We start from the raw sequence: 27935 nt of genomic DNA, 5'->3' as shown, positions 1-27935 counted from the left end.
GGGGAGAGGGCGGGAAAGTGGAACTGAGCCACGACAGATCAGCCATGATCTTATTGAATGGCGGGGCAGGCTCGAAGGGCCAGATGGCCTACTCCTGCTCCTATTTCTTATGTTCTTATGTTCTTTCTTAATTTTAAGCCATGCCCCCTCGTGCTAGATTTCTCTATCAGAGGAAAAAGGCTATTACTATCCACCCTATCTAAACCTCTAATCATCTTATATGTTTCAATAAGATCCCCTCTTAGCCGCCTTCTTTCCAGTGAAAACAACCCCAAATCCCTCAGTCTCTCCTCATAGGACCTCCCCTGCATACCAGGCAACATCCTGGTAAACCTCCTCTGCACCCTCTCCAAAGCCTCCACATCCTTCCTGTAATGTGGGGACCAGAACTGCACACAGTACTCCAAGTGCGGCCGCACCAGAGTTGTGTACAGTTGCAACATGACGCTGCGACTCCTAAATTCAATCCCCCTACCAATAAACGCCAAGACACCGTATGTATGGATCTTTCACCTTTCATAACCATGCCCCTCTCATTGTGCCTTCTCACAGGTCTCTGGGTCTCCATGAAATTACTGTCGGGCGATCTGAAACAGATTCGGAAGGACCATCCTCACCTGGTGGACAGGAACACAGTGGTGGCGAGGAAAATGGGATTCCCTGAGATTATCATGCCAGGTCTGACAACTGCAAATGTGGTTAAATCATGCTGGATGCCTGCACAGAAATGCTTCCCTAATCAATTGAATATGGTCTCATTCTATTTGAGCCCTGGGATACAAAAGTGTGCTACCAAATAAGCCTGTTGGACTTTAACCTGGTGTTACAGTACTACTTACTGTGCCCACCCCAATCCAACGTCAGCAACTGCACCTAATTTTTCAGTGTAGCAGCAAATGCAGATTGCATTTATCAATGTGATGCATTCTTCAAAAAAAGATAGGCATGCTCTTGAAGCCTTTTGCTTAAAGTTTATTTGTTGCTGTCACAAGTAGGCTCACATTAACACTGCAATGAAATAATTGTGAAAATCCCCTAGTTGCCACACTCCAGCGCCTGTTCGGGTACACCGAGGGAGAATTTAGCACAGCCAATGCACCTAACCAGCACGTCTTTAGATTGTGGAAGGAAACCCACACACACAGGGAGGACCTGCAGACTCTGCACAGATAGTGACCCAAGCTGGGAATCGAACCCAGGTCCCTGTTGCTGTGAGGCAGCAGTGCTAACCACTGTGCCACCGTGTCTGCACTCAGGGCAAGAATATCAACAGTAAAGAGAACAGCAACTTGTACTGCATGGGAACAGAGTGCTGATTGGTCGGTGAATGGAATCTGGTAATCAGAGGTTTTCATTCGTAAGCAGTGTACACTCGCCAACCAATTGGCACTCCTCTAGAAATAAACTGCTGGCTTGCAATTTTTTTAATCAGCATTGTCACTTCTAATGACATTTGTGTCTGCACTCCTGGATTCGTTATTCCCTCAAGCTAATTTAGACTCTTATTCCCCAAATCTGTAATTTTTTTCAACCAAATTGCAGATGCCCCATTTATACAGAAGAAAATTAATTATCTATTTGAATGCTGGTCTGCATTTTGCCACAGTCCTCACTAATTTAGAGGCATCTGCAAATTTTGACTCTGTATTTCTAATCTCTGTGCTCAAGCATTCGATTTTTAATCAATGGTCAGGTTAGTTCTGGGTCTCAATCTCAGCATGTTTAGGCCTGCCCACCATTATTTTCAATGTACCTGCCAATTAAAGGCCAGGGATTTTTCCCATGATTCCGGAGGGGCAATCCCTCCAGGTGATGGTCAGTGGTAGCAGCTCTGGCCTCGTTGCTGATAGACATTGAGGTGGTCCATCCTGTCCACTTGCTCCTGCTGCCCCAAAGTCACCATCTCGGCATGACTGGATGCCCGCATTGCCGACTGGATGCCCCAATCAGCATGAAAATGGGGCCTTCGTTAAATTTAATTGGCCCAGTTTGACCATCCACCACTTGCCAGAAGACATCCACAGCATCACCCAGGCCCCAAATCATGAATTAAAATAGTGAACAATCGCGCTCCTGACATCACTCCCTCCAGAAAACCACTCTCCAAATCCTGCCAGCCTGAGGGGCTACTCGTAACCGCTTAGTTACCTTGTCACCTTGATACCCAGTTTGCCCCACATGCTCTGAACTTAATCATGACTCAGGGTATGGCAGTCAAGCTAAGTAGACAATGGCACAGTGGTTAGCACTGCTGCCTCACAACGCCAGGGACCCAAATTCAATTCTGGTGTTGGGTGACGGCATGGGTTTCTTCTGGGTGTTCCAGTTTCATAAAAACTAAAGCAGGAGTAGACCCTCCAAATCTGCCCCTCCATTTATTTTAATCATTGCTGATCATCAAATTCAATATTCAGATCCCTCTTCCCCTCATATCCCTTGATTCCTTCAGCCCAAGAGCTAGATCTAATTTCTTCTTGAAATCAGATAACGTTTTGTCCTCAATTATATCCTGTGGTAGTGAATTCCATCCATTCTTGGTGAAGAAATTTATTCTCACCTCAGTTCTAAATGGTTTGCCTCGTATCCTTAAACTATGACTCCCCCACCATTGGGAACATTCTTTCTGAATCTACTCTGTCTAATCCTGTTAGAATTCTATAAGTTTCTATGAGATCCCCTCTCACTCATCTAAACTCCAGTGAATATAATCCTAACTGACTTAATCACTTCTCATATAGGACAGAGCTGCCATCCCACGAATCAGCCTGGTGAACCTTTGCTGTAAACCCTCTATAGCAAGGACATCCTTCCTCAGATTAGGTGGCAAATTTTCCCATTCTGACCACCACAGGGAGGGGACTATGGAAAGGTTCATTGACCTCAGGCTGGATTTTCCAGTTTAGGGGCAAGCGCAGTCAGAACATCCTGTCCACGGACACCAAAACTGCACATAGTATTTAAGGTGTGGCCTCATCAATGCCCTCCCAGACTCCAATGTGTGGGTTAGGTGGATTGGCTATGCTAAATTGACCCTGAGTGTCAGGGGGAATAGCAGGGTAAATACATGGGTTACAGGAATAGGGCCTGGTGGGATTGTTGTTGTTTCAGGCTTGATGGGCCAAATGGCCTCCTTCTGTACTGTCAGGATTCGGTGGGAATGGGTGGAGGAGATGGAGAAATCTGTGTTATCTCTGCACATGTAGCAGAATATAGTGAAGAGTTTATTCAGTCCCCTGTATGAAGTAACTTTAAAGCAATATCGACAATATCCAACAAACAATGTCTGTGGCTGTCCAATAATGTAACTTCAGATGAGTGAACAATGAGCTGAGGGGTCATCGGGCATGTGTATTACATCATTATCATCACAAAGTAACAGGACATTAACAATCCGAACACTAGAAAGGGCCAAGGGCTAATATCTGAAGTGGAAAACTGAATAATTGTCTTGACAGAGTGTCTACCTGTCACGTTATTGATTGCTTCTCACTTTTAAAAATGGGTTTGAAATTTTCCTTTAATTCTGATATTTCTTCAACTGTGAAATTAAATCTGCCCAAAGATAAATAAAACTGAGTAAAAAAATAGCCAATATTAAATCTGGCTTAATTCTCATTTAAATTGGTTTGTATTGTACTCATCGCTAGGTCAGAAGGCTCAAGCTCCTTACCAAAGGTTTGATTGCATAAATCTGTCTGGTGCTCCAAAGGAACACAGAGAGAGGCACCTTATTTCTGATAAAGTGTATATAGCAAGGCCATATCTTCCCTTCACTGGGGTTCTCACTCATCCAGTGTTATGTCAGGAGCACTGAAGTTCTCAGTTTGTTCAAGTCTTTTCTTCTTTCAGTCAATGCAATCAAACTGGACTATCATCTCACTGATGTTTATGGAACACTGTGAACATAGAACACTACAGCACAAACAGGCCTTTCGGCCCACAAGTTGCGCTGATCATATCCATACCTATCAGGCCATAGAACTATCTGTAACTCCCAATCCCATTAACTCCCATGTAATCATCCAGAAGTCTTTCAAAAGACTCCAGCGAGTTCGCCTCTACCACCACCGATGGCAGCCGATTCCACTCACTCACCACCCTCAGTGAAAAACTTACCCCTAACATATCCTCTGTACTTGCTTCCCAGCACCTTAAGCCTGTTCTTCTCAAAATGGCTGCCATGTACATAAGAACATAAGAAATAGCAGGAGTAGGCCATCTAGCCCCTCGAGCCTGCCCCGCCATTCAATAAGATCATGGCTGATCTGTCGTGGCTCAGTTCCACCTTCCCGCCCTCTCCCCATAACCCTTGATCCCCTTGCCTATTAAAAACCTATCAACCTGCGTCTTAAATATATTTAGCGAGGCAGCCTCCACCACTTCAACGGGTAGACGACACCCACCAGCGACTTCCTCCCTTTGCTGTTCCTAATCTCCACCCACAACGATTCCACTTTCTGCTCTTTGGTTCCTATATCATCCCTGATGCTATCCTTAATCAGCAGAGCTACACTCCCCCCCACCCTTTTTCCTCCCGCCTATCCTTCCTAAACACTTGATACCCCTGTACATTCAGCTCCCAGTCCCTGTCACCTTGCAGCCACATCTCTGTAATGGCCACCAGATCATATCCATTTGTGCTGATCTGCGCCACCAGCTCATTCACTTTATTCCGAATGCTTCGTGCATTCAGATAAAGTGCCTTCATCATGTATCCTTACGTGATGACAATGATTTTTATTTATTCATTTGTGAGACATGAGTGCCCATTTATTGCCCATTCCTTGTTGCCCTTGATCTGAATGGCTTGCTAGACCATTTTCAAAGGGCAGTTGAGAGTCAACCACTTTGCTGTGCCTCTGGAGTCAAGTGTAGGCCAAACCAAGTCAGGGCAGCAGGTTTTATTCCCTAAAGGGCATTAGTGAACCAGATGGGTTTTTCCAAAAATCGACAATTGTTTCATGGTCATCAATAGATTTTTAATTCCAGATTTTTTTTTAAAGAATTCAAATTCCACCATCTGCCATGGTGAGATTCGAACGCAAGTCCCCAGTACGTTAGCTGAGTTTCTGGAAGGGAAGCCATTGCTTTCCCTTTGCATTCTTGGATGCTCCGATTGTACTTCACAGTTGATGATCACTATTGTAATGTATTGTAACAAGCACCAATTTGCACTCAGCAAATGTGGCACAGTGGTTCGTATTGCTGCCTCACGGTGCCAGGGACTCGGGTTCAATTCTAGCCTTGGGTGACTGTATGGAGCTTGCAGGTTTTCCCTGTGTCAGCATTGGTTCCGTCCGGGTGCTCCAGTTTCCTCCCTCAATCCAAAGGTGTGTGGGTTTGGCGGCGATGCTAAATCTCCGAAGATGTACAGGTTAGATGGATTAGCCATATTGAAGGGATAGAGTGAGGAGAGACCCTGGGAAGATGCTTGCCGGAATTATACAGGCATGACTGCCCGGATCTTATGAGTGGGTGAGGCAGTAAAATTCCAGCAACTCTGTCAGAGAGTCCGTGTAGACACGATGGGCTGAGTGCCCTCTTTTGCACTCTAGGAATTCTATGATTCTGTGAATGTCCCACGAACAGCAGTGTAATAACAACCAGACCATCGGTTTCAGGTGATTTAAGTCGAGGGACAAACATTGGTTAGGGCACCAAGGGGAACTCCCCTGTTGCTCTTCAGAATATTCCAGTTTGTGCAATTTGAGTTCAATAAAAATTGGTGATTAAAAAACGACCATGAAACATTGTTGATTGTAGGAGAAAAACCATCTGGTTCACTAATGTCCTTTAGGGAAGGAAATCTACCTGATCTGGCCTGGTTTGGTATATGACTCCAGAATGACAGCAATGTGGTTGACTCTCAACTGCCCTCTGAACAAAGACATCCCCTCGGGATGGGCAATAAATGCTGGCCCAGCCAGCGACACCCATGAATGAATGAAAAAACAATCGATCATGGGTTCAAACCCCACTTCAAAGGCTTATTTGCAGTGGGCTGACACTCCCAGTGCATTACTGAGAGAGATAGCTGCACTGAGACAGAACAGAGATTGAAATGAGATTCAACCTCTGTCCTTAGTTGGACCTAAAAGGTCCCATGTCATGTCTCAAAGAAGAGCCGAGGTAGATTTCTATGATATGCTGATCAATGTTTGGTCTCTAACCAACAGCACTCTAATAGAATGTCTGAGTCACTATCATATTACGATTTATGGGAGTTTTCTGTGTGTAAATTGCTACTGCATTCTTAGAAGACAGCAACCACACTTCAAAACCTTATCATTGGCTAGAAAAAATTCTGGGCACTCCCGATGTAGTGAAAGGTACTGTATCAGAGTTTCTATCTTTGTCTTTTCTAACATTTAGGCAAAGATTTTACGGCTGTTCTCACTGATGGGATCTTCCAGTCCCACCAGTAGTGAACTCCCCCACCTCACCTTCCCTGTGGCACGTTCCCCAGTGGCAGAGGTTGCCCTGCATGCAAAACCCCCCAGACATCAGGGCAGAAAGATCCCACTGACCACCAGTGGTGGATCACCTCCACAGATCATCTGGCACGGAGGATATTTCTGCTACAAACAATAAAGTTTAAAGTCCTAATGTTTATTTATTAGTGTCACAAGTAGACTTACATTAACGCTGGAATGAGTTTACTGTGAAAGTACCCTAGTCACCACACTCTGGTGCCTGTTCGGGTACACTGAGGGAGAATTTAGCATGGCCAACACACCTAAACAGCACATCTTTTGGACTGTGGGAGGAAACCGGAGCACCCGGAGGAAACCCATGCAGACATGGGGAGAATATACAGACTCCGCACAGGCAGTGACCCAAGCCAAGAATCGAACCCGGTCCCGTTTTGCTGTGCTAACACTATGCCACAATAAAGAAACCATGTTCACAAAGTGAATCAAAGAAAAGGTTTAATAAAGAAACTCCATTAAACCACCACTTGGGCCATGCTCTGGCCTACAAATGCTTCCCACAATCCCCATTTGCTTTCTATTTATACTGGGACAGATGACGTAAGAATAAGGAGCAGCTGGTCAGCTGACCCTCACCGCATGTTACCATTGATTGCATTATAGCAGATTCCAATGTTACCATTGATTACATTATAACATCCACTACCAGAAAATCCCATCCTTGACATTCAACAAGCGGATCACAATGTTGCTTTGATTTGTTCTTTGAACTGTGGCATTTCTGGCTTTGCAGTGTTCTATCCATTTGATAGAAGAATCACAAAGATTCAATGGGGAAAATCTCCTTTCTCTTTTCCCAAATTCAGGTGACGTCCGGAACGATATTTACGTCACTCTAGTCCAGGGAGAGTTTGATAAACAGAACAAGACCACTCAGAAGAACGTCGAGGTCACGATGTGTGTCTGCGACGAGAAAGGAGATGTCATCCCGGTAAGATACTCCGGAGCACTGGAGCCTATTCCTCCTTATTGCTGGTAGATTGAGGAAAAACTAAATGGGAATCCCAGCCCCAGTTGTCAGGAATCAAAAGGGAAAATGTGAGTTTTGTAGCCCCAAGCAGAATGAGAAAAATCTCATGAATGGCCTTGGCAGTTAACTTGCCCTCTCTATTAATGCAGAGTAACCCGATGTTTGCTCTCATTTACTGCCTTTCAGGAGAGTTAGATTGATTTTGCAGCTCAAGAACAGGCTATTTGGTTTGATCCAGTGTTTTCCCTCTTACACCTTTCTCCTTCAACATAAGAATAAAATAACATTATTTCATGCATTTGTGGAACATGGCATTGCTGGCTGGCCAGCATTTATTGCCCATCCCTATTTACCCCTGGAGGGCACTTGCTGTGGCTCTGGAGCCACAGAGCAGAGACTGGCCTACATGTGCCTCAATAAGATTTCCTCTCGCTTTTCTAAACTCCAGCGAGTGTAGGCGTAAACTGCCCAATCTCCTCATAAGACAAATCCGCCATTCCTGGAATCAATCTGGTGAACCTTCTCTGAATCACCTCTAATGCATTTACATTCTTCCTCAAGTGTGGACACCAAAAAATTTGCACAATACCCCAGATATAGTCTCATTAGTTGAAAAAAAATACTTCTCTACTTTTATGTTTCATTCCATTAGCTATGAATGCCAAAATTCCATTTGCTTTCCTTATTACTTTTGTACTTCGTACATGGGGACACCCAGATCGCTCTGCACCGAAGCATCTTTATGTTTCTCTTGATTTAGAGAATAAGTTGCCTTTTTATTCTGACAACCAAAATGGATAACTTCACACTAATCCATGTTAAGTCCCATCTTCTAAATTTTGACCTGCTCATTTCAATCAATCCATATTGATTTGTGAACTTCTGATTTCCTCATTGCTTTCCCACCTATTGTATAGTGGAATTTGCAAATTTGGCTACAGCTCATTCTACCCCTTTATCCAGGTCATTGGTATATGTTGTAAACAGTTGGGGCCTGAGGACTGAACTCTGTGGCATCCCACTCATCTCTGCAATGTGATATGCGTTAGTTCTTTGTTATCTTTAACCTCCTTGCTTAGTCACAGATGCATTTTCTCCCCCTTACAAACCACCTTCCCCTCTGGAATATATTTTAGTTGGAAGGAATTGAGTATCTCTTAAATATCTGCCACTGTTCTTCAACTGTCCTACCTTTCAGTCTTTCTGCCAAGTCCACTGGACCAAATCTGTCCTCATGCCTTGGTAATCACCTTGGTTTAACACCAGAATACGAGTGTGGGAATCAGAAACCAAAACAGAAAATGCTGGAAAATCTCGGCAGGGCTGTTGTTGTTTCAGATTCTAGCACCTGCAGTATTTTGCTTTGATCTTAATGTGGGATGCATTTTTATTGTCCCCAAACTGATTTTGAAATTCAAGCATGCAATGATCACTCTTCCCTAAAGGATCCTTTACTACAAGATCATTAATTAATCCCATTAATATTAAATTTTGTTGATGCAGCAACATATTGTTCCAAGAAACAACCTCTAGCATATTCTATGAACTCTTCCTCGAGGCTACTATTGACAATTCGATTAATCCAGTCTATATGCATATTAAAATCAAGTATGATTATGTCTCACCATTTCTATAAGCCCCCAGTATTTCCTGATTTATACTGTGTCTTGCTGTGGGACCACTTTTAGGGGTCCTGCTCCCCTTTACTCCTACCAGCAACTTCTGTCCCTTGCAATTTCTTACTTCTACCCAGATTGATTCCACATCTTGATCTCCGGTGGCAATATCAATCCTCACTACAGACTGATCTCTTTCTTTGCTACCAAAGTGACACCACCCCCTTTTCCTTTCTGTCTACCCTTTGGAAACACTGAGTACCCTTGGATATTCAACTCCCCAGTAGCAGGGATATAGTGCAAGTACCCCAGCCTGCCTTACCCCAGTTTAAGATCATTGTGTGGTTAGGGAAGGTGGGAATGTGGAGGGGATCCTGCAGTTTCAATTTCATGCTCTTCCCCCCCCCCCGCCCTTTCCCCTCCATGAAACCATTGTTGATTGTCAGAAAAACCCAAGTGGTTCGCTAATGTCCTTGAGGAAAGGAAACCTGCCATCTTTACTTGGTTTGGCCTTCATGTGACTCCAGAGCCACAGCAATGTGGTTGATTCTCAATTGCTTGGATGGGGGCAGCTCCAACAACACTCAAGAAGCTTGACACCATCCAGGGCAAAGCAGCGCGCTTGATCAGCACTACATCTACAAACAGCCACTCCCTCCACCACTGATGTTCAGTGGCAGCAGTGTGTACTATCTACAAGATGCACCGCACTAGTTCACCCAAGACCCTTAGACAGCACCTTCCAAACCTACGACCACTTCCATCGAGAAGGACGTGGGTAGCAGATACGTGGGAACACCATTGCCTGCAAGCACCCCTTCAAGACACTCACCATCCTGACTTGGAAAATACATCGCCGTTCCTTCACAGTCGCTGGGTCAAAATGCTAATGCCATCCCTAATGGCATTGTGGGTCAACCCACAGAACGCAGTTTGCAGCGATTCACGAAAGCAGCTCACCACCGTAGTCGTCCATTTTGGCAGAACCAACGGGATGAACGAGTACACTATCAAGGGCAGGAGTCTTGGTAGTGTTGAGGAGCAGAAGGATCTTGGGGTCCGGGTCCACAGGACTCGTAAATCGGCCTCGCAGGTGGAAGAGGTGGTCAAGAAGGCGTATGGTGTACTGGCCTTCATAAATCGAGGGATTGAGTTTAGGAGTCGGGAGGTAATGCTGCAACTTTATAAGACCCTTGTCAGGCCTCATTTGGAGTACTGTGCGCAGTTCTGGTCGCCTCACTATAGGAAAGACGTAGAAGCTATTGAAAGGGTACAGAGGAGATTTACAAGGATGTTGCCTGGACTGGGAGGCATGCCTTATGAAGTTAGGTTGAGGGAACTGGGTCTCTTTTCCCTGGAGAGATGTAGGTTGAGAGGCGACCTGATAGAGGTTTATAAAATGTTGAGAGGAATAGATAGGGTGGATTCTCAGAGGCTATTTCCCCGGGTTGAAATGGTCGCTACAAGAGGACACAGGTTTAAGGTGCGGGGAAGAAAGTACAGAAGTGATGTTAGGGGTAAGTTTTTCACTCAGAGGTTGGTAAGTGAATGGAATCGGCTGCCGTCAGTGGTGGTAGAGGCGAACTCGCTGGGGTCTTTTAAAAGACTTCTGGATGAGTATATGGGGTTTTATGGGATTGGGGGTTATAGATAGGTGTTGATGTGATCGGCGCAACTCGTGGGCCGAAGGGCCTGTTTGTGCTGTAGTGTTCTATGTTCTATCTTCTCAAGGGCAATTAGGGGTGGGCAATGAATGCTGGCCAGCCAACGACACCCATGTCCCACGAATGAATGAAAAAAGGCCAAACAAGCCACATGTTTCAAGGGCAATTAAGGATGGGCAATAAATGCTGGCCAGCCAGTGATGCCCCCAGATGAATAAAAAATAAATTCCTGCTCTCCTCAGGCCGAAATCTTGATCTCTGCCCTCTCCCACCCCTGGAATGCCAGCGGATCTGTGTCTGTTTCTGTAGCGCGTCAGTCTTAAGGGTAGAGATCGGATGGGAATACAAATACTGTAAATCCTGAAGGAATATATCACCTTTGCTTGCCAGCTATAAAGCCTCCATTGGGAACTGCAGAATTTTGTGCGTGGAAAATTAAAGACATCTGCGGGTCCCGGTTGACAATAAATTGAAGCGATTGCAACAATGCTCAGTGGCAGTGGGAAAAGCAAATCAAAAAGTTGGGTTGTATTAAAAGTTAAACATTGAGCCAAAATAGTGAGGTAATCCTGCTACTGTATAAATCATTGGTGTAATGACACTGAGGATATTGTGTACAGTTCTCGCCAACCTCAGTACAGAAAGGATTTACATCTATTGGAAGAATCTGCGATAATGCAGCCAGAATGATTTAGGGGATGAAGTGTTTGGATTATGAGGGACGAACATGCAAATAGGTTTTCAGTGGGAAAGTAAAGTTTTTCAGGTTCGAAAGGAACGAGAGGATGTCCAGCTACAAGAAACTATTTTGCCTTAGCCAAGTAGTGCCAGAGGACACGCTGAATTAACTATGTCAGGAGGATTAGCAGGAAAAATGAGAGGTGTGACAGGAATAGATGTGAGATGTGGTTGGGGCAGACTTGATGGGCCAAATGGCCACCTTCTGCACTGTACATAGAACATAGAACATTACAGCGCAGAACAGGCCCTTCGGCCCACGATGTTGCGCCGACCAGTTAAAAAGCAATGACCCTCTAACCTAAACCAATCCCTTTCCATCCATAAACCTATCCACGGATCTCTTAAACGCCCCCAAACTAGGTGCATTTACAACTGCAGCAGGCAGGGCATTCCAATCCCTCACCACCCTCTGGGTAAAGAACCTACCCCTGACATCCGTCCTATAACTACCACCCCTTAATTTAAAGCCATGCCCCCTCGTGCTAGCTTTCTCCATCCGAGGAAAAAGGCTATCACTGTCCACCCTATCTAAACCTCTAATCATCTTATATGTTTCAATAAGGTCCCCTCTTAGCCGCCTTCTTTCTAACGAAAACAACCTCAAATCCCTCAGTCTCTCCTCATAGGACCTCCCCTCCATACCAGGCAACATCCTGGTAAACCTCCTCTGCACCCTCTCCAAAGCCTCCACATCCTTCCTATAATGTGGGGACCAGAACTGCACACAATACTCCAAGTGCGGACGCACCAGAGTTTTGTACAGTTGCAACATGACGCTGCGGCTCCTAAATTCAATCCCCCTACCAATAAACGCCAAGACACCGTATGCCTTCCTAACAACCCTATCTACTTGATTCCCAACTTTCAGGGATCTATGTACACATACACCTAGATCCCTCTGTTCATCCACACTATTCAGAGTCCTACCGTTAGCCCTATACTCTACACATCTGTTATTCCTGCCAAAGTGAATTACCTCACACTTTTCCACATTAAACTCCATCTGCCACCTCTCGGCCCAGCTCTGCAACTTGTCCAAGTCTCCCTGTAAACTATGACGCCCCTCTTCACTATCTACCACACCTCCGACTTTGGTGTCATCAGCAAATTTACTAATCCACCCAACTATACCCTCATCCAGATCATTTATAAAAATTACAAACAGCAGTGGCCCCAAAACAGATCCCTGAGGCACACCACTCGTAACTGAACTCCATGACGAATACTTACCATCAACCACCACCCTCTGTCTCCTATCTGCTAGCCAATTCCTGATCCAATTACCTAAATCACCCTCAATCCCATACATCTGCATTGTCTGCAGAAGCCTTCCATGGTGAACCTTATCAAACGCCTTACTAAAGTCCATATATACCACGTCAACTGCCTTACCCCCATCCACCTCTTTGGTCACTTTCTCAAAAAACTCAATAAGGTTAGTAAGGCACGACCTACCCTCCACAAAACCATGCTGACTATCTCCAATCAATTCATTACTCTCTAAATAACTATAAATCCTATCCCTAATAATTTTTTCTAAAACCTTGCCCACAACAGAAGTAAGACTCACCGGTCTATAATTCCCGGGGAAGACTCTGTTCCCCTTAAACAATGGGACAACATTCGCTATCCTCCAATCTTCTGGCACTATACCTGTAGGGATTCTATGATTGACATGACCCGTGTTTGAATAAGGTGGTGGGGGGGAGGTGAATGAATCACTTATTTGCAGCATATTTTGGTGGATGAAGCAATCTCTGGATCAGTGTTCCCTGGGTGACGGTTCGAGCAGTCATCAATGATTCAGTTAGATGCAAGTTAGATTTCTTTCAGAAAGTCACATCTTGGGCTGCAGCGACTGAGCAACTTGAGGCGGACAGGATTTTTCGGATGGAGGGGGTTGCCTGCCTTGTCACCCCAAATGAGGGTGGGGAACGCATCCCCGTCAATCACAGCCCCCTCGAAGCCATTTAACAATTCGAGGAGCATCAGTTGGTTGGAGGAGGGACTTGCCCCATCTCCTCATTCAGATGGAAGTCCTGCCTCATTGCTACCAGCCAATCTTTAGTCTTATAGCGCCACTTACAGCAGTGGCCAGGACTGGGACTGCAAGTAGTTCCCAGATTCTAAGATCCCAACTTCACTCCTGAAATGTTGGTTCCAATTTGTAGACCATCTAGCTCTGGACTCCTCAACTACTAGAAATAATTCCTCTTCGTCTACCCTTTTTTGCTCCACGACATAACGTGAAAACTTCAAGATATCCCTTGGGATGTGTCATAGATCACGCAGGGTGTCTGTGTTGCTGTGGGGCAACATCCTTCTTGTAGTTTGGAGCTATGGATGGTGATGGTGGAGGCTCCAATTTATTTACATCTCATAACTGACCGGGGGTCTTTCCCACTCTTCCCACCTGCCATTTGTATTGGAAGGATCTATAAGTTGATACTCAGTCTGTTTGGCCACATTATGAATGCGCTTTCCTTGGCCATCAGATCCTGAGGTGGGGCTCAAACTTGAAACTCTTAGCAGAGGCACAGGAACGCTACCCACTGCACCATAAACAAAGAATCATAGAAACTAGGAGCAGGAGTAGACCATTCAGCCCTTCAAGCTTGCTCCACCATTCATTTTTATCTTGGCTGATCATCAATATCCAGCTCCCCCCTTCACCCCTTATCCATGATCCCTTTAGCCACAAGAGCAATATCTAATTTCTTCTTGAAATCAGGCAATAAGGCTTCCAAACTTCCCCCTAACATTCTGAATTCCAGAAAGAGCCTTAGTTATTGCAATCTGTCCACGTAATTTAACCCTTGGATTCCAGGTATCGCTCTGGTAAATGTACAGTGCATCCCCTCTAAAGGCCAATCCATCCTTAACAATATGTGCGTCCAGAACTCTTCACAGTACTCCAGCTGTAGTCTAACCAGGGCTTTGTATGGTTGAAGTATGATTTCTAGCCCCAATATTAAGGTTAGCATTCCACAAGCCTTTTTGTTTATTTTCAGCTCCTATTTTAATAATCTATGTACCTGGAACACCAGCCTCTTATGGCCTCCTCTATGCAGATCCTTTTAGCATTTAGAAAGTACCCTGTTCAATCCTGTTTATGTCCAAAGTGAATGACTTCACACTTTTGTTGGCTTTGAAATGCATTTGCCACAATTTTTGTCAATCTATTAACCAATTAATATTCCTTCTTCTCATTTCTTTGTGGAAAAGTGTGAGGTTACGCACTTTGGAAGGTGGAATAGAGGCACAGACGAATTTCTAAATGAGGAAATGCTTGGAAAATCGGAAGCATAAAAGGACTTGAGAGTCATTGTTCAAGATTTTCTTAAGGTTAACGTGTAGGCTCAGTCGGCAGTTGGGAAGGCAAATATAATGTTAGCATTCATGTCAAGAGGGCTAGAATACAAGAGCAGGGATGTACTTCTGAGGATCTTTAAGGCTCTGGTCAGGTACCATTTGGAGTATTGAGAGCAGTTTTGGGCCCCTTACCTTAGGAAGGATGTGCTGACCTTGGAAAGGGTCCATTGGAGGTTCACAAGAATGATCCCTGGAATGAAGAACTTGTCTTGTGAGGGACGGTTGCGAATTCTGGGTATGTACTCGTTGGAGTTTAGAAGGATGAAGGGGGATCTCATTGAAACTTATAAGACACTGAGAGGCCTAGATAGAATGGACATGGAATGGATGTTTCCACTAGTAGGAAAAACTAGAACCAGACAGCAACCTCAGGCTAAAGGGACAATCCTTTAAAACAGAGATGAGGAGGAATTTCTTCAGCCAGAGAGTGGTGAATCTGTGGAACTTTTTACCACAGGAGGTTGTGGAGGCCAGGTCATTGAGTGGCTTTAATACAGAGATAGGTTCTTGATTAATAAGGGGATCAGGGATTATGGGGATGAGAAAAATATCAGCCATGATTGAATGGTGGAGCAGACTCGATGGGCCGAGTGGCCTACTTCTGCTCCTATGTCTTGTGGTTTTACCTTGATACATTTTATGCGAGATGATAGGTGGGACCTCATCTCATCTGAGAGGAGACACTTCCCACAGCCCAACAACGTCCCTGAAGCTGAGCTTGGGAGCGCCCTTGTGTATACTTTGCTCGAGGCCTTCAGGGTATCACTTCTGACTGACTGTCGAGCAAAGGGCCAGGCCTGACGAAAGAACTTTGCCACCGTGCTTTGTCACAAAGACGGTAGGCGCCATCTCCCCGAGCTGTCAGTCTCCGCCTGACAAGTGCCAAAGAAGAAAGAGGTATTGCCTTCCGTAATGTCTGCAGGGATGTAATCTCACCGAGCAGTTTGTCGTTATTAAAATACAACCTGTCATCTCCATATAAGTAATGTAATTATTTCAGCCTCACATGAATATCACACTGTGCCTTCTCAAAAAGTAATCAATTTTACCACCCACTCCAGACATTTTATTAATGAAGTACTCAGAGCGCGGGCTGGCAATGGTTGCAACCTTTATCTCAAAACTAGAAACGGGCACGATTAATCATTTTTGAAGATCGTGGCTTTGTGGAAATTGCGGCTCTAATTTTTTTTTTCTCTCCCCCCCCCCCCCCCCCCCCCCCCCCCAACCCCACCTCTCTCTCTTTCTGATGCCCAGAATGCCATCTGCCAAGGAGCTGGAGACAAACCTGTCACTTACTACCAATCGCTGGTCTATTACCAACTCAAGCAACAACGCTGGATGGAGACTGTCAAGGTCAGTGTGAGCATCATGTTAACTCCCTGGTCGCCCGGGATCAAAATCAGAGTAAAGAAGCTGGACAGAGAGGAGTGACAAAGTTTCCCCACCAGCTGGTCTGTAAAACCAGGCAGCAAAAGAATAGACTTGACCTGTGTCTGGACATGAATGGTCATCGGCCCGAGACTTGAATTTTATTCATTCATGTGTTTATTTATTTATTAGGGCAGCACAGTGGTTAGCATTGCTGCCTCACAGTGCCAGGGATCCAGGTCTAATTCCAACCTCGGTTCACTGCCTGTGTGGAGTTTGCACATCCTCCCTGTGTCTACGTGGGTTTCCTCTGGGTGCTCCAGCTTCCTCCCACAGTTCAAAAATGTGTGGGTTAGGTTGATTGGCCATGCTAAAATTGACCCTACTGTCAGGGTTTTGCAGGGTAAATATGTGGGGTTACAGGAATGGGGTCTGGGTGGGATTGTGGCCAGTGCAGACCTGATGGGCCAAATGGTCTCCTTCTGCATTGTATGACTCAATGATCAGTAGGCTTACATTAACTCTGCAATGAAGTTACTGTGAAAATTCCCTGGTTGTCACACTCTGGCGCCTGTTTGGGTACACTGAGGGAGAATTTAGCATGGCCAATGCATCTAACCAGGACGTCTTTTGTTAGTTCAGGATTTGTCTTCTAAGGCAGGAATTTTTACTCGGATGAAGGGAAATGTGTCTTCCTCTCTTTATTAAGGAAAGTTTGAGCAGATTGGTCTGTACTCATCGGAGTTCCTGATATCCTGTTAGGGCTTGACAGGGTATTTGCTGAAGGGATGTTTCCCCTTGTGTGGTAATCTCAAATGAGGAGGAACTACTTCCATATAAACTGTAGAATCCCTACAGGGCAGAAAGAGGCCATTCAGCCCATCGAGTTGGCACCAATTATCCGAAAAAGCATCTTAGTCAGGTGATCAACCCTCACTCTATCTGTGTAACCCACGTAACAGTTACCAGGGCTACGCCCCCCCCACCCCCAACCCACACATTTTTGGACAATCATAGAATCCCCACAGTACAGAATGAGGCTATTCAGCCCATCAAGTCTACACTGACAACAATTCCACCCTGATCCCATAACGTCACAAATTTAGCCCGCTAATCCCTCAGGGGTTAGCAGCATCTGGGACCCAGATCCAATCCATGCTGCCCATTGTAGAATATGGTCTCCCCCCCCACATTTACCTCGCTAATCCCTCTAACCTACAGACTCTGATACTGAGGGTCAATTTAACCTGGCCACTCCACCTAACCCGCACATCTATGGACTGCGGGAGGAAACCCACACAGACACAGGGAGAATGTGCAAACTCCATACAAGAATCTCTGGTGGAGGGCAAAGGAACTGATGCAATCTTGCCTGTTCTGTGCCCTAGCTTCCGCTTGTCAAGTTACAGCAAGTTAATGGAGAAGGGCTGGTCATCCATTGAAATAAGATAGGTCATTTGGGAAGGCCAGGGTTGGATCTGGGTCCCAGATGCTGCGAACCCCTGTTTCAACGTTCTGCCCATTTCAGAATATGGTGTCCCCCCCATTTAAGACGGAGACGAGGAGAATTTCTTTCTCCCTGCTGATCATTAGTCTGTGGAACTCTCTTCCCCAGAGAGGAGTGGAGAGTGCTGAATTGTATAGAGTTTTGATCTACAAAGGGGAGTGGTTGGTTGGGGTGGGGGAGTGGTGGTAGGGGGGTGGGGTTTCAAGGGTTATGATGGGCAGTGCAAAATAATGGTGTTCAGATCACAATTCAATCAGCGATGACATTATTGAATGATGGAGCAGGCTCAGGAGGCTAAACGGCCTACTCCTGCTCCTAATGCTTTAGTTTTTATGTTCATGCTCCAACTTGTACCCTCCTCTCCCCCCACCGTCTCTGCTCTTGGCTCCATTACATGTTGGGAAGATAGAGCTTGTGTTTCCCAACCATCTGTCTTTGCCAATCAGCCAGCCATGGGAAAATTGGCAGTAGATCTTGTAGAAAAGTACTAATGGGCTCTGGTCAAAAAGGACCTTCGTAGCTATCTGCTCTCAATTCACTCCAGTCCCTCAACGCTGAGTGTCCACATTTGACAGGACTTCTGATCTTCGGGGTTTTTGAGAAGTTGTGGTGTTGCAATGTTGCCCTCTTATCTGGATTGGGATACTTAGAGGGACAGGTGAAAGTCTTGCTCTCTGGGAACATAGGCCTACCCTGCTCAATCTACAGCCTCTAGGTAAGGTAGGTTAAACCTTATGGGGCAACAGGGTGGTACAGTGGTTAGCACTGCTCCCTCACAGTGCCAGGCACTCGGGTTCCGTTCTGGCCTTGGGTCACTGTCTGTGTGGAGTCTGCACATTCTCCCCATGTTTATGTGGGTTTCATATCAGGTGTTCTGGTTTTCTCCCACACTCCTGAGATGAGCGGTTGGGTTGATAGGCCATGATAAACTGACCCTTGGGGGGATTCAATGAGTAAACACATGGAGTTACAGGGATAGGGTCTGGGTGGGATTGTGGTCGGTGCAGACTCAATGAGCCGAATGGCTTCCTTCTGCACTGTAGGGATTCTACGAAACAGTTCAGTGTTTTACAGCTAAGATTGTGACAGACGGTAATGAGTTACATAAGAACATAAGAAATAGGAGCAGGAGTAGGCCATCTAGCCCCTCGAGCCTGCCCTGCCATTCAATAAGATCATGGCTGATCTGTCGTGGCTCAGTTCCACATTCCCGCCCTCTCCCCATAACCCTTAATCCCCTCTCTTATCAAAAACCCATCAACCCGCGTCTTAAAAATATTTAGCGAGGTAGCCTCCACCACTTCAATGGGCAGAGAATTCCAGAGATTCACCACCCTTTGAGTGAAGAAGTTCCTCCTCAACTCCGTTCTAAACCGCCCCCCCCCTTTATCTTGAGGCTGTGCCCTCTAGCCCTACTATCCTTTCTGAGCGGGAAGAGTCTCTCCACCTCTATCCTATCCATCCCATTCATCATCTTATACGTCTCAATGAGATCTCCCCTCATTTTTCTAAACTCTAGCGAGTACAAGCCTAGTTTATTCAGCCTCTCCTCATAGCTCAACCCCGTCAAATCCGGCATCAGTCTAGTAAACCTCCTCTGCACTCCCTCCAAGGCCAAAATATCCTTGCATAAGTACGGCACCCAAAACTGCACACAGTACTCCAGCTGCGGCCTCACCAATGCCCTATACAGCCGCAGCAAGACCTCCCTACTTTTATATTCAATCCCCCTTGTCATAAATTTGGGTTTATATAACAGATAGAAAATAAGATATTGCCTTTCTGTAACGTTTAAAGTTTATTTATTAGTCACAAGTAAGGCTCACATTGCACTGCAATGAAGTTAGAATTATAGAATCCCTACAGTGCGGAAAGAGGCCATTTGGCCCAACAAGTCTGTACTGTTCACAATCCCACCCAGCCCCTATCCCCATATATTTACGCTGTTAATCCCTTTAAACTATGCATTCCGGGACACTGAGGGAGAATTTAGCATGGCAATGCACGTAACCTGCACATCTTTGGACTAAGAGGAAACCAGAGTTCCTGAAGGAAACCCATGCAGATATGGGGAGAACGTGTAGACTCCATACAGGCAGTGACCCGAGACGGGAATTGAACCCTGATTCTGTGAGGCAGCAGTGCCAAACACTGTACCACCGTGCTGTGTGGTGTCCCGTGCTAGCACAGGACATCCCAAAGCTCTTTGCAGCCAATGAACAACCTGATGGCGTGGATCACTGCTGTAATGTGCAGCAACACAGCAAGATCCCACAGACATGAAAGGTGACCTGATAGAGGTGTATAAGGTGTTGAGAGGTATGGATCCGGGTGGATTCTCAGGGGCTTTTTCCAAGGGCTGGAGTGGTCACTACGAGAGGACACAGGTTTAAGGTGCTGGGGAGTAGGTACAGAGGAGATGTCAGGGATAAGTTTTTCACACAGAGGGTGGTGGGTAAGTGGAATCGGCTGCCGTCAGTGGTGGTAGAGGCGAACTCGCTGGGGTCTTTTAAAAGACATCTGGATGAGTATATGGGATCTAATGGGATTGAGGGTTACAGGTAAGTCTAGTAGGTATGGATATGATTGGCGCAACTCGTGGGCCGAAGGGCCTGTTTGTGCTGTAGTTTTTCTATGGTCTATGTTCTAGACATGAATGTGAACTTGGGCAGTGATTAGTGATGTTGGTGGAGGGAGAAATATTGGCCAAGACATCAGGAGGATTATTTCTGCTCCTCTAATCAGTGCTGTGGGATTTTTTTCCATCGATCTGAGAGGGCTGACAGAAGCTGCATTCAGCATCTCATCCCAAAGGTGAAGTGTTCCATCGGCACTGTGTTGGACTGTCAACCTAAATATGTTTTTCAAGTCTGTGGACTGGGGCTTGAACCTGCAGCCTTCTGACTGCAAACTAGGCATGGCTGAGATACATGTTATTCTTTTCTTGGCACTGGGTTTAACAGTTTCAGAAGTACAATTGACTTGAATGTCAATAGAACATCAGTATGTCTGGGAGTACAGCGAAGGTTTCCCAGGCTGATTCCTGGGAAAGCAAGCCTCTCACATGAGGAATGATTAAGTCAGTTAGGATTATATTTACTGGAGTTTGGAAGAGTGAGAGGGAATCTCATAGAAACTTAAGAAATTCTAACAGGGTTAGACAGGGTAGATTCAGAAAGAATGTTCCCAATGGTGGGGGAGTCCAGAACGAGGGGTCATAGTCTGAGGATAAGGGGTAAACCTTTTAGAACTGAGATGGGGAGAAATTTCTTCACCTAGAGGGTGGCGAATGTGTGGAATTCGCTACCACAGATTGTAGTTGAAGCCAAAACGTTGCCTGATTTCAAGAAGAAATTGAATACAAATCTTGGGGCTTAAGGGATCAAGGGATATGGGGGAAGGGAAGAATTTGATGATCAACCATGATCATGATGAATGGTGGAACAGGCTTGAAGGGCCGAATGGCCTACTCCTGTTTGTAGTTTCCATAATTTTTTTCTATTTATTTGTTGCCTCCCTCCCTCAGAGGTAGCCAATCCCTTCATAATAAAAACAACAGATTGAAATCTGTCCAACTGAGGTAAAATTAACTTCTTCTGCCTGGAGTCACAACCTGTTGAAAAATCCTTGACTTCTTTCAGTTAAGAAGCAGGTTCCTAACTGAGTCACTCACAGCATATTGTATAACTGCAGAGCTTGCTGCATACTCACTGGGCTGGGATCGTATTGTGTGCTGCTTCAACTCATTTTCTTTCTGATGTCTAAAAGCTGTGCCTGGTCCACCTGGTCCACCTGTTCCTCCCCCCATCCCCAGGCTTAGGCCTGGAGTTCAGGCCTTCTCCACAGCCTGTGGCCCCACTGAATTCACTTGTCATTTCTCAGACACAGGCCTGATGATGGGGATGGCTTATCCAAATCGAAAGGTGGAGATGCTGGCATTGGACTGGGGTAAACACAGTAAGAAGTCTGACAACACCGGGTTTAAGTCCAACCGATTTATTTGATAGCAAACTCACAAGCTTTTGTGATTTGTCCCTTCTGTCTGAGGCCAGAACTCTCCATTCACCTGATGAAGGGACAAACCCTGAAAGCTTGAGTTTACTATCAAATAAATCGGTTGGACTTAAACCTGGTGTTGTCAGACTTCTTACTGTGTTTATCTAAACCTAAACATGGGCTTGAGAGGCCTTTTTGACCACTGCGTCCAGATCACCAACAACCTGTCCTGATCCCTCCACACTGATGCAAGAGTTAAGAAATTCCACCAACGCCTCTACTTTCTCGGGAGGCTAAGGACATTTGGCACGTCCACTACAACTTGCACCAACCTTTACAGATGCACCACAGAAAGTTCTATCACAACTTGGTATGGCTCCTGCTCTGCCCAAGACAACAAGTAACTGCAAAGTATTATGAATGTAGTCCAGTCCATTATGCAAACCAGCCCCCCCATCATTTAGCCCGTCTACTCTTCCCGCTGCCTTGGAAAAGTAGCCAACGTAATCAAGGACCCCACATACTCCAGACATAATCTCTTCCACCTTCTTCCGTCAGGAAAAAGATGTAAAAGTTTAAGATTACCTACCGACCAACTCAAGTTCAGAAGTACGTTAGTTCATAAGATATAGGAGCAGAATTAGGACATTTGGCCCATCGAGTCCGCTCCGTCAATTGATCATGGCTGATATGCTCTCCATCCCCGTTTTCCTGCCTTCTCCCCATAATCCTTCAACCCGTTACTAGTTAAAAATCTGTCTAACTCCTCCTTAAATATATTCACTGTCCCAGCGTTCACTGAACTTTGAGGTTGTGAATTCCGCAGATTGACAACCCGTCATTTGTCCTCAACTCTGTTTTAAATTTGCTGCCCCTTATCCTAAGAGTATGACTTCTTGTCCTAGAATTCCCCACCAGAGGAAGCATCTGCTCCATGTCTACTTTATCCATACCTTTTATCAAGAATAGCTTCTTCTCTGCTGCCATCAGACTTTTGAATGGACCAACCTTATATTAAGTTGATCTTTCTCTACACGATAGCTGTGACTGTACTCTCTCCTTTCCTTCTCTATGAATGGTATGCTTTGTCTGTATAGCACGCAAGAAACAATACTTTTCACTGTAATACAAATATATGTGACAATAATAAATCAAATCAAATCACTGGATAGCATTGTTACTACCTACTATTGAGGGACACTGGAGAATCTCTGACTCTGATCTGTGTTCTGCTGGTCAGGAAAGAGGAAACCAGTTGTTTTCTTGCTTGCACCCTCCAATCTTAAACTGGACTAATTAAAATAAGGAACAGCAGCAGGAGTAGGTCAGATATCTCTTCGAACCTGCTTTGTTATTCAATAAGATCATGACTGATCTTCAACCACAGCACTTTTCAACTTGATTCCTATTTCCCAGAGAATTAAAAAGTCTATTGATCTCAGATTTGAGTTTTCTTCATGATTGAACATCCACGGCTCCCGGGGGGAGAGAATTCCAAAGATTAATGACTCTCCGGAAGAAGAAATTCCTCCTTCTCTCAATGTAACTTGCAGTAAAGACCTGCGTATCATTTGCCTTCCTAATTGCTTAGTGTTTCTGCATGTCAACTTTTGAATTTTTGTGTTAATTTTGGAAGCTGCTTCGACCTGCTCCTGCCAGTCAATCCAAATTCACAACTACAACATTTCCCCTCATTTCAGGGAATCTATAGGAGTAAATTGAACATTGTAAAGGGGTAGGAAGCTAGAGACTCTCTTTCCTCCTTCTTTATGCTTTTCCATCCTCTGTATACACATGACAGAATGATCCATCCCTAGATCTAGTTACCTCCTTGTGCGAGGTGAGTAGTTTACACGGAGAGTGGTGAATGCCTGGAACGCGTTGCCCGGGGAGGTGGTGGAAGCAGGTACGATAGTGGCGTTTAAGAGGCATCCAGATGAATACATGAATTGGATGGGAATGGAAGGATACAGGCTCTATAAGGTTTCAGCTTAGACAGGTATCGTGATTGGTGCAGGCTTGGAGAACCGAATGGCCTGTTCCTATGCTGTAGTGTTTAGAGTCATAGAGGTTTACAGCATGGAAACAGGCCCTTCGGCCCAACTTGTCCATGTTGCCTCTTTTTTGTTAAAAACCCTTAAACTAATCCCAATAGCCAGCATTTGGGCCACACCCATCTATACCCATCGTACCCATGTAATATCTAAACGCTTTTCAAAAGATAAAATTGATTCTTGTTCTTTGTTCTTCAGGCCTGATAGGGGAGGCGATGGCCTTGTGGTATTATCGCTAGCCTATTTTCCCAGAAACTCAGCTAGTGTTCTGGGGAACTTAGGTTTGAATCCTGCCACAGCACTTGGTAGAATTTGAATTCAATAAAATAAATCTGGAATTAAGAATCTACTGATGACCAAGAAATTGTCAGAAAATACACACCCGGTTCACTCATGTCCTTCAGGGAAGGAAATCTGCCGTCCTTACCTGGTCTGGCCTACATGTGACTCCAGACCTGCAGCAATGTGGTTGGCTCTCAATTGCTCTCTGAAATGGCCTAGCAAGCTACTCAGTTCAAGGCTGGCAAGGGATGGGCAATAAATGCTTCTTAGAATAAATTCTGGCCCAGCCAGCCACGTCCATGTCCCACAAATTAATGAATGAAAACAGGTATAGGGAGGCTACATACATTCACACCTGTGGTCCCTTTGGCCGCTACTCTTGAAACAACAACAACTCCCATTTATATACTGCCTTTAAAACAGAATAAGGTTAGGTTAGCATAGGTAACCTATAGGGTTCAATCCAGATTGACGGCGATACTGAGGTGGTGCTGCAGCTCCAGAGGTACTGCCTTGCTGTCTTTCTGCTCAGATGTCAAACTCAGCTCTGTTGGCCTCTCTTTTCTGCCCATGGCACAAAAATTTTCATGACTTTTTTTTAAGAACAAAAAGCAAAGAAAATTACGGCGCAGGAACAGGCCCTTTGGCCCTCAAAGCCTGCATCGACCATACTGCCTGGCTGAGCTAAAACCCCCTACCCTTCTGGGGGCCACATCCCTCTATTCCCATCCTATTCATGTATTGCCAAGACGTCCCTGAAAAGTCACTGCCGTATCTGCTTCCACTACCTCCCCAGCAACGAGTTCAAAGCACTCACTACTCTCTGTGTAAAACATCTGCCTTGTACATCTCCTTTAAACCTTGGCCTCCTCATTCTTAAACCTGTGCCCCCTAGTACTTGACTCTTCCACCCTGGGAAAAAGCTTCTGACTATCCACTCTGTCTATGCCTCTCATCCACCAGACCTGCACGTTTTTGGAGTGTGGGGAGAAACCAGAGCACCCGAAAGAAACCCACGCAGACACGGGGTGAATGTGTAAACCCCACACTCTCTGAACCCAAGGCCAGCAGCGAACTCTCAATCCCGGCACCGTGAGGTAGCAGCGCTAACCACTGTACTACAGTGCCAACCATTGCTGTTGGTGGGGGCTTGCTCTGCACAAAATTGGCTGCCGTATTTCCTACATTACAACAGTGACTAAGCTTCAAAAGTGCTTCACTGGCTGTAACATGCTTGGGGACAGCTGATTGTTATGAAAGGCGCTAGATAAATGTAAGTCTTTATTTTCGCTCAGGTGAGCAAATGCCCGGCTAAGGAGGTCCCTTTCAGGTGGGGGAGCGGGGCTGCGCAAGATAGGGAGCTGGAGAGGTTCAAATTAGATATTCCAGAGCTTTGTCCCCAAGTGACTGACTAACCCTTAAACCAGAAAATCCCGCCCCAGGTAAATGGACATTTGCATTGTCAGCACCCCCCTCCACCCCTTCCCCCGACCCATCCGCTAAAATTCCTGTCGCGGGTGGGATGGGAAAATTCTCCCTCCCTCCCTCCCCCTTATTCAATTACTGGAGGTGGAAGAGGTGGAGGAAGGATGAGTCCACAGCAAGATCTGAAAGTAAGGATGAATATTTGAAGGCGTTGCTGAATCAGGGGTCAATCAGGCAGCGAGTGCGGTGGAGATGGACAAATGGGATTGGGTGCCAGTTAGTTACAGCCTACTGAGCTTTGGATGAATTTAAGTCTATGGAGGCTGCAAGATAGGATGCCAGCAAGGATTCCCTTTGGAATGAATAATTTGGAATGAAAAAAGAGATAGATGATGCGGATGAGATGAGGCATGAGCACAGATGTGTACGTGCTCAATTTGGTGATGGGACAATGATTTTTGATTTGATTTATTATTGTTACTAACATACAGTGAAAAGTATTATTTCTTGCGTGCTATACAGACAAAGCATAGAGAATCAAAGTTCATAGAGAAGGAAAGGAGGGAGTGCAGAATATAGTATTAGAGTCATAGCTAGAGTGTAGAGAAAGATCAGCTTAATTTGAAGTAGGGCCATTCAAAAGTCTGCCGGCAGCAGGGAAGGAGCTTGAGTTACTGGATACGCGACCTCAGATTTTTCCCAGTGGAAGAGAAAATGTCTAGGATGTGTGGGGTCCTTAGTTATGCTGGCTGCTTTGCTGAGGCAGTGGGAAGTGTAGATAATGTCAATGGATGGGGTCAGGCCCTTATCTCAGGATCGACTAAGACTCAGGGTCAAATGATTTCTTTTAAGAATCAGAAATTCTTGTTGGGAAAGAATATCAAGGGATTTGCAACTAAAGGCAGGTAAGTGAAGCTACAGTTCAGATTAGCCACAATCGAATTGAATGACAAAGCAGGATTAATGAGTTGAATTCTCAACTTTTCTTCCAATATTTTCGTGTAGAAATGCTAATGCATTTATTTTAATGTCATTAAGATTTTCTATTAAATAGGGACAAAGGAATTACATACAGACTTGTTAAACAATCACACATTAATATTCATACATGAATTTGAGGCCTGGTCTTCCCTTCTCTTCACAAAGTTCAAGCTACAAGACTCCACATTAAACATCACCCATCACTGTGTGTTTCTGACTTGCCTTAGCCAGTCTTCTCTTTTTTTTTCAGACTCAATCATGTTGCATACTATTCTGGTGCCCAGATACTTATAGCTGAAGTTCAAATCTTTCATAGAATCATAGAATCCCTATAGTGCAGAAGGAGGCCATTCAGCCCATTGGGTCTGCACCAGCTCTCTGACATAATGTCAGACCCCGACTCTCTCCCCATCCCAGCCCCGTAACTCCATGCATTTACCCTACTAATCCCCCGAAGCTACATATTTTTGGGTCAATTTAGCACGGCCAATCCACCCAACATGCACATCTTTGGACTGTGAAAGGAAACCGGAGCACCTGGAGGAAACCCACACAGCCACAGGGAGAATGTGCAGAATTCACATAGACAAGTTCCATACAGACAGTCAGCCAAGGCCAGAGTTGCATCTGGTCCCTGATGCTTTGAGGCGGCTGTGTTAACCACTGTTGTCAGTATGCCGTAATATGCCACCATAATCTGAAATTCTTGCCAGCTTCAGCAAACTTCATACCAATCATTTTCGCTCTGAGTTTTGGACATTGCGAAGTAAATGGGTGGCACGGAGGCACAGTCATTAGCACAGCTGCCTCACAGTACTAGGGACCCGAGTTCAATTCCAGTCTTGGGACCCTGTCTATGCGGAGTCTGCACGTTTTTCTCATGCCTGCGTGGGTTTCCTCTGGATGCTCCAGTTTCCTCCCAAAGTCTGAAAGGTGTGCTGGTTAGGTGCATTGGTCATGCTAAATTCACCCTCAGTGTACCTGAACAGGTGCCCGAGTGTGACGGTTCAGGAATTTTCACAGTAACTTCATTGCAGTGTTAATGTAAGCCTACTTGTGACAAGAGTAAATAAACCTTTTAAGCCTTTAAGTTTTGATTAATGTTCCCAGGTTGCAATTGCCATTGAAGATGTTCAGAGGACCCACCTGCGCTTCACGTTCAAGCACAGATCATCAGCTGAATGTGAGTACGCTCCAACACTGCCCAATGCCTCTGACGAGTGACTGCTGCTTTCCTTAAAACCTGGAACTTGTTCCAAATTTGCGAAAGGATTCGTTTGAGCAGAGAGATGCTTTGAACTCCAATCTCTGAATGTCACCTCATCTTAAAAGGAGGTGCTGGTGTAGCGGTGTTGTCACTGGGCTCGTAATCCAGACACACAGGGAACTGCTTTGAGGGCCTGGGTTTGAATCCCACCATGGCTGATGGTGAAATTTAAATTCAATAATAAACTAAAAGTCTTAA

General features: G+C 45.3%; 1 protein-coding gene across 1 annotated transcript in view; it reads left to right on the top strand.

Moving 5' to 3' along the window:
* Window positions 1–27935, top strand: part of LOC145346307 (dedicator of cytokinesis protein 2-like) — a 1149449-nt gene that overhangs the window by 271033 nt on the left and 850481 nt on the right. Inside the window, exons 13-16 of the mRNA XM_080193520.1 lie at window positions 553–678; window positions 7298–7422; window positions 16112–16210; window positions 27581–27653. Coding sequence (XP_080049646.1) covers window positions 553–678; window positions 7298–7422; window positions 16112–16210; window positions 27581–27653 — 423 coding nt within the window. The remainder of the gene's footprint in view (window positions 1–552; window positions 679–7297; window positions 7423–16111; window positions 16211–27580; window positions 27654–27935) is intronic.

The sequence above is a fragment of the Carcharhinus amblyrhynchos genome, chromosome 1 (genome assembly GCF_965287045.1).
Source record: "Carcharhinus amblyrhynchos chromosome 1, sCarAmb.v2.hapA, whole genome shotgun sequence".
NCBI classification, from domain to species: domain Eukaryota; kingdom Metazoa; phylum Chordata; class Chondrichthyes; order Carcharhiniformes; family Carcharhinidae; genus Carcharhinus; species Carcharhinus amblyrhynchos.
The sequence above is the reverse complement of the archived record's forward strand: the minus strand, read 5'-3'. Positions and strand labels throughout refer to the sequence as shown.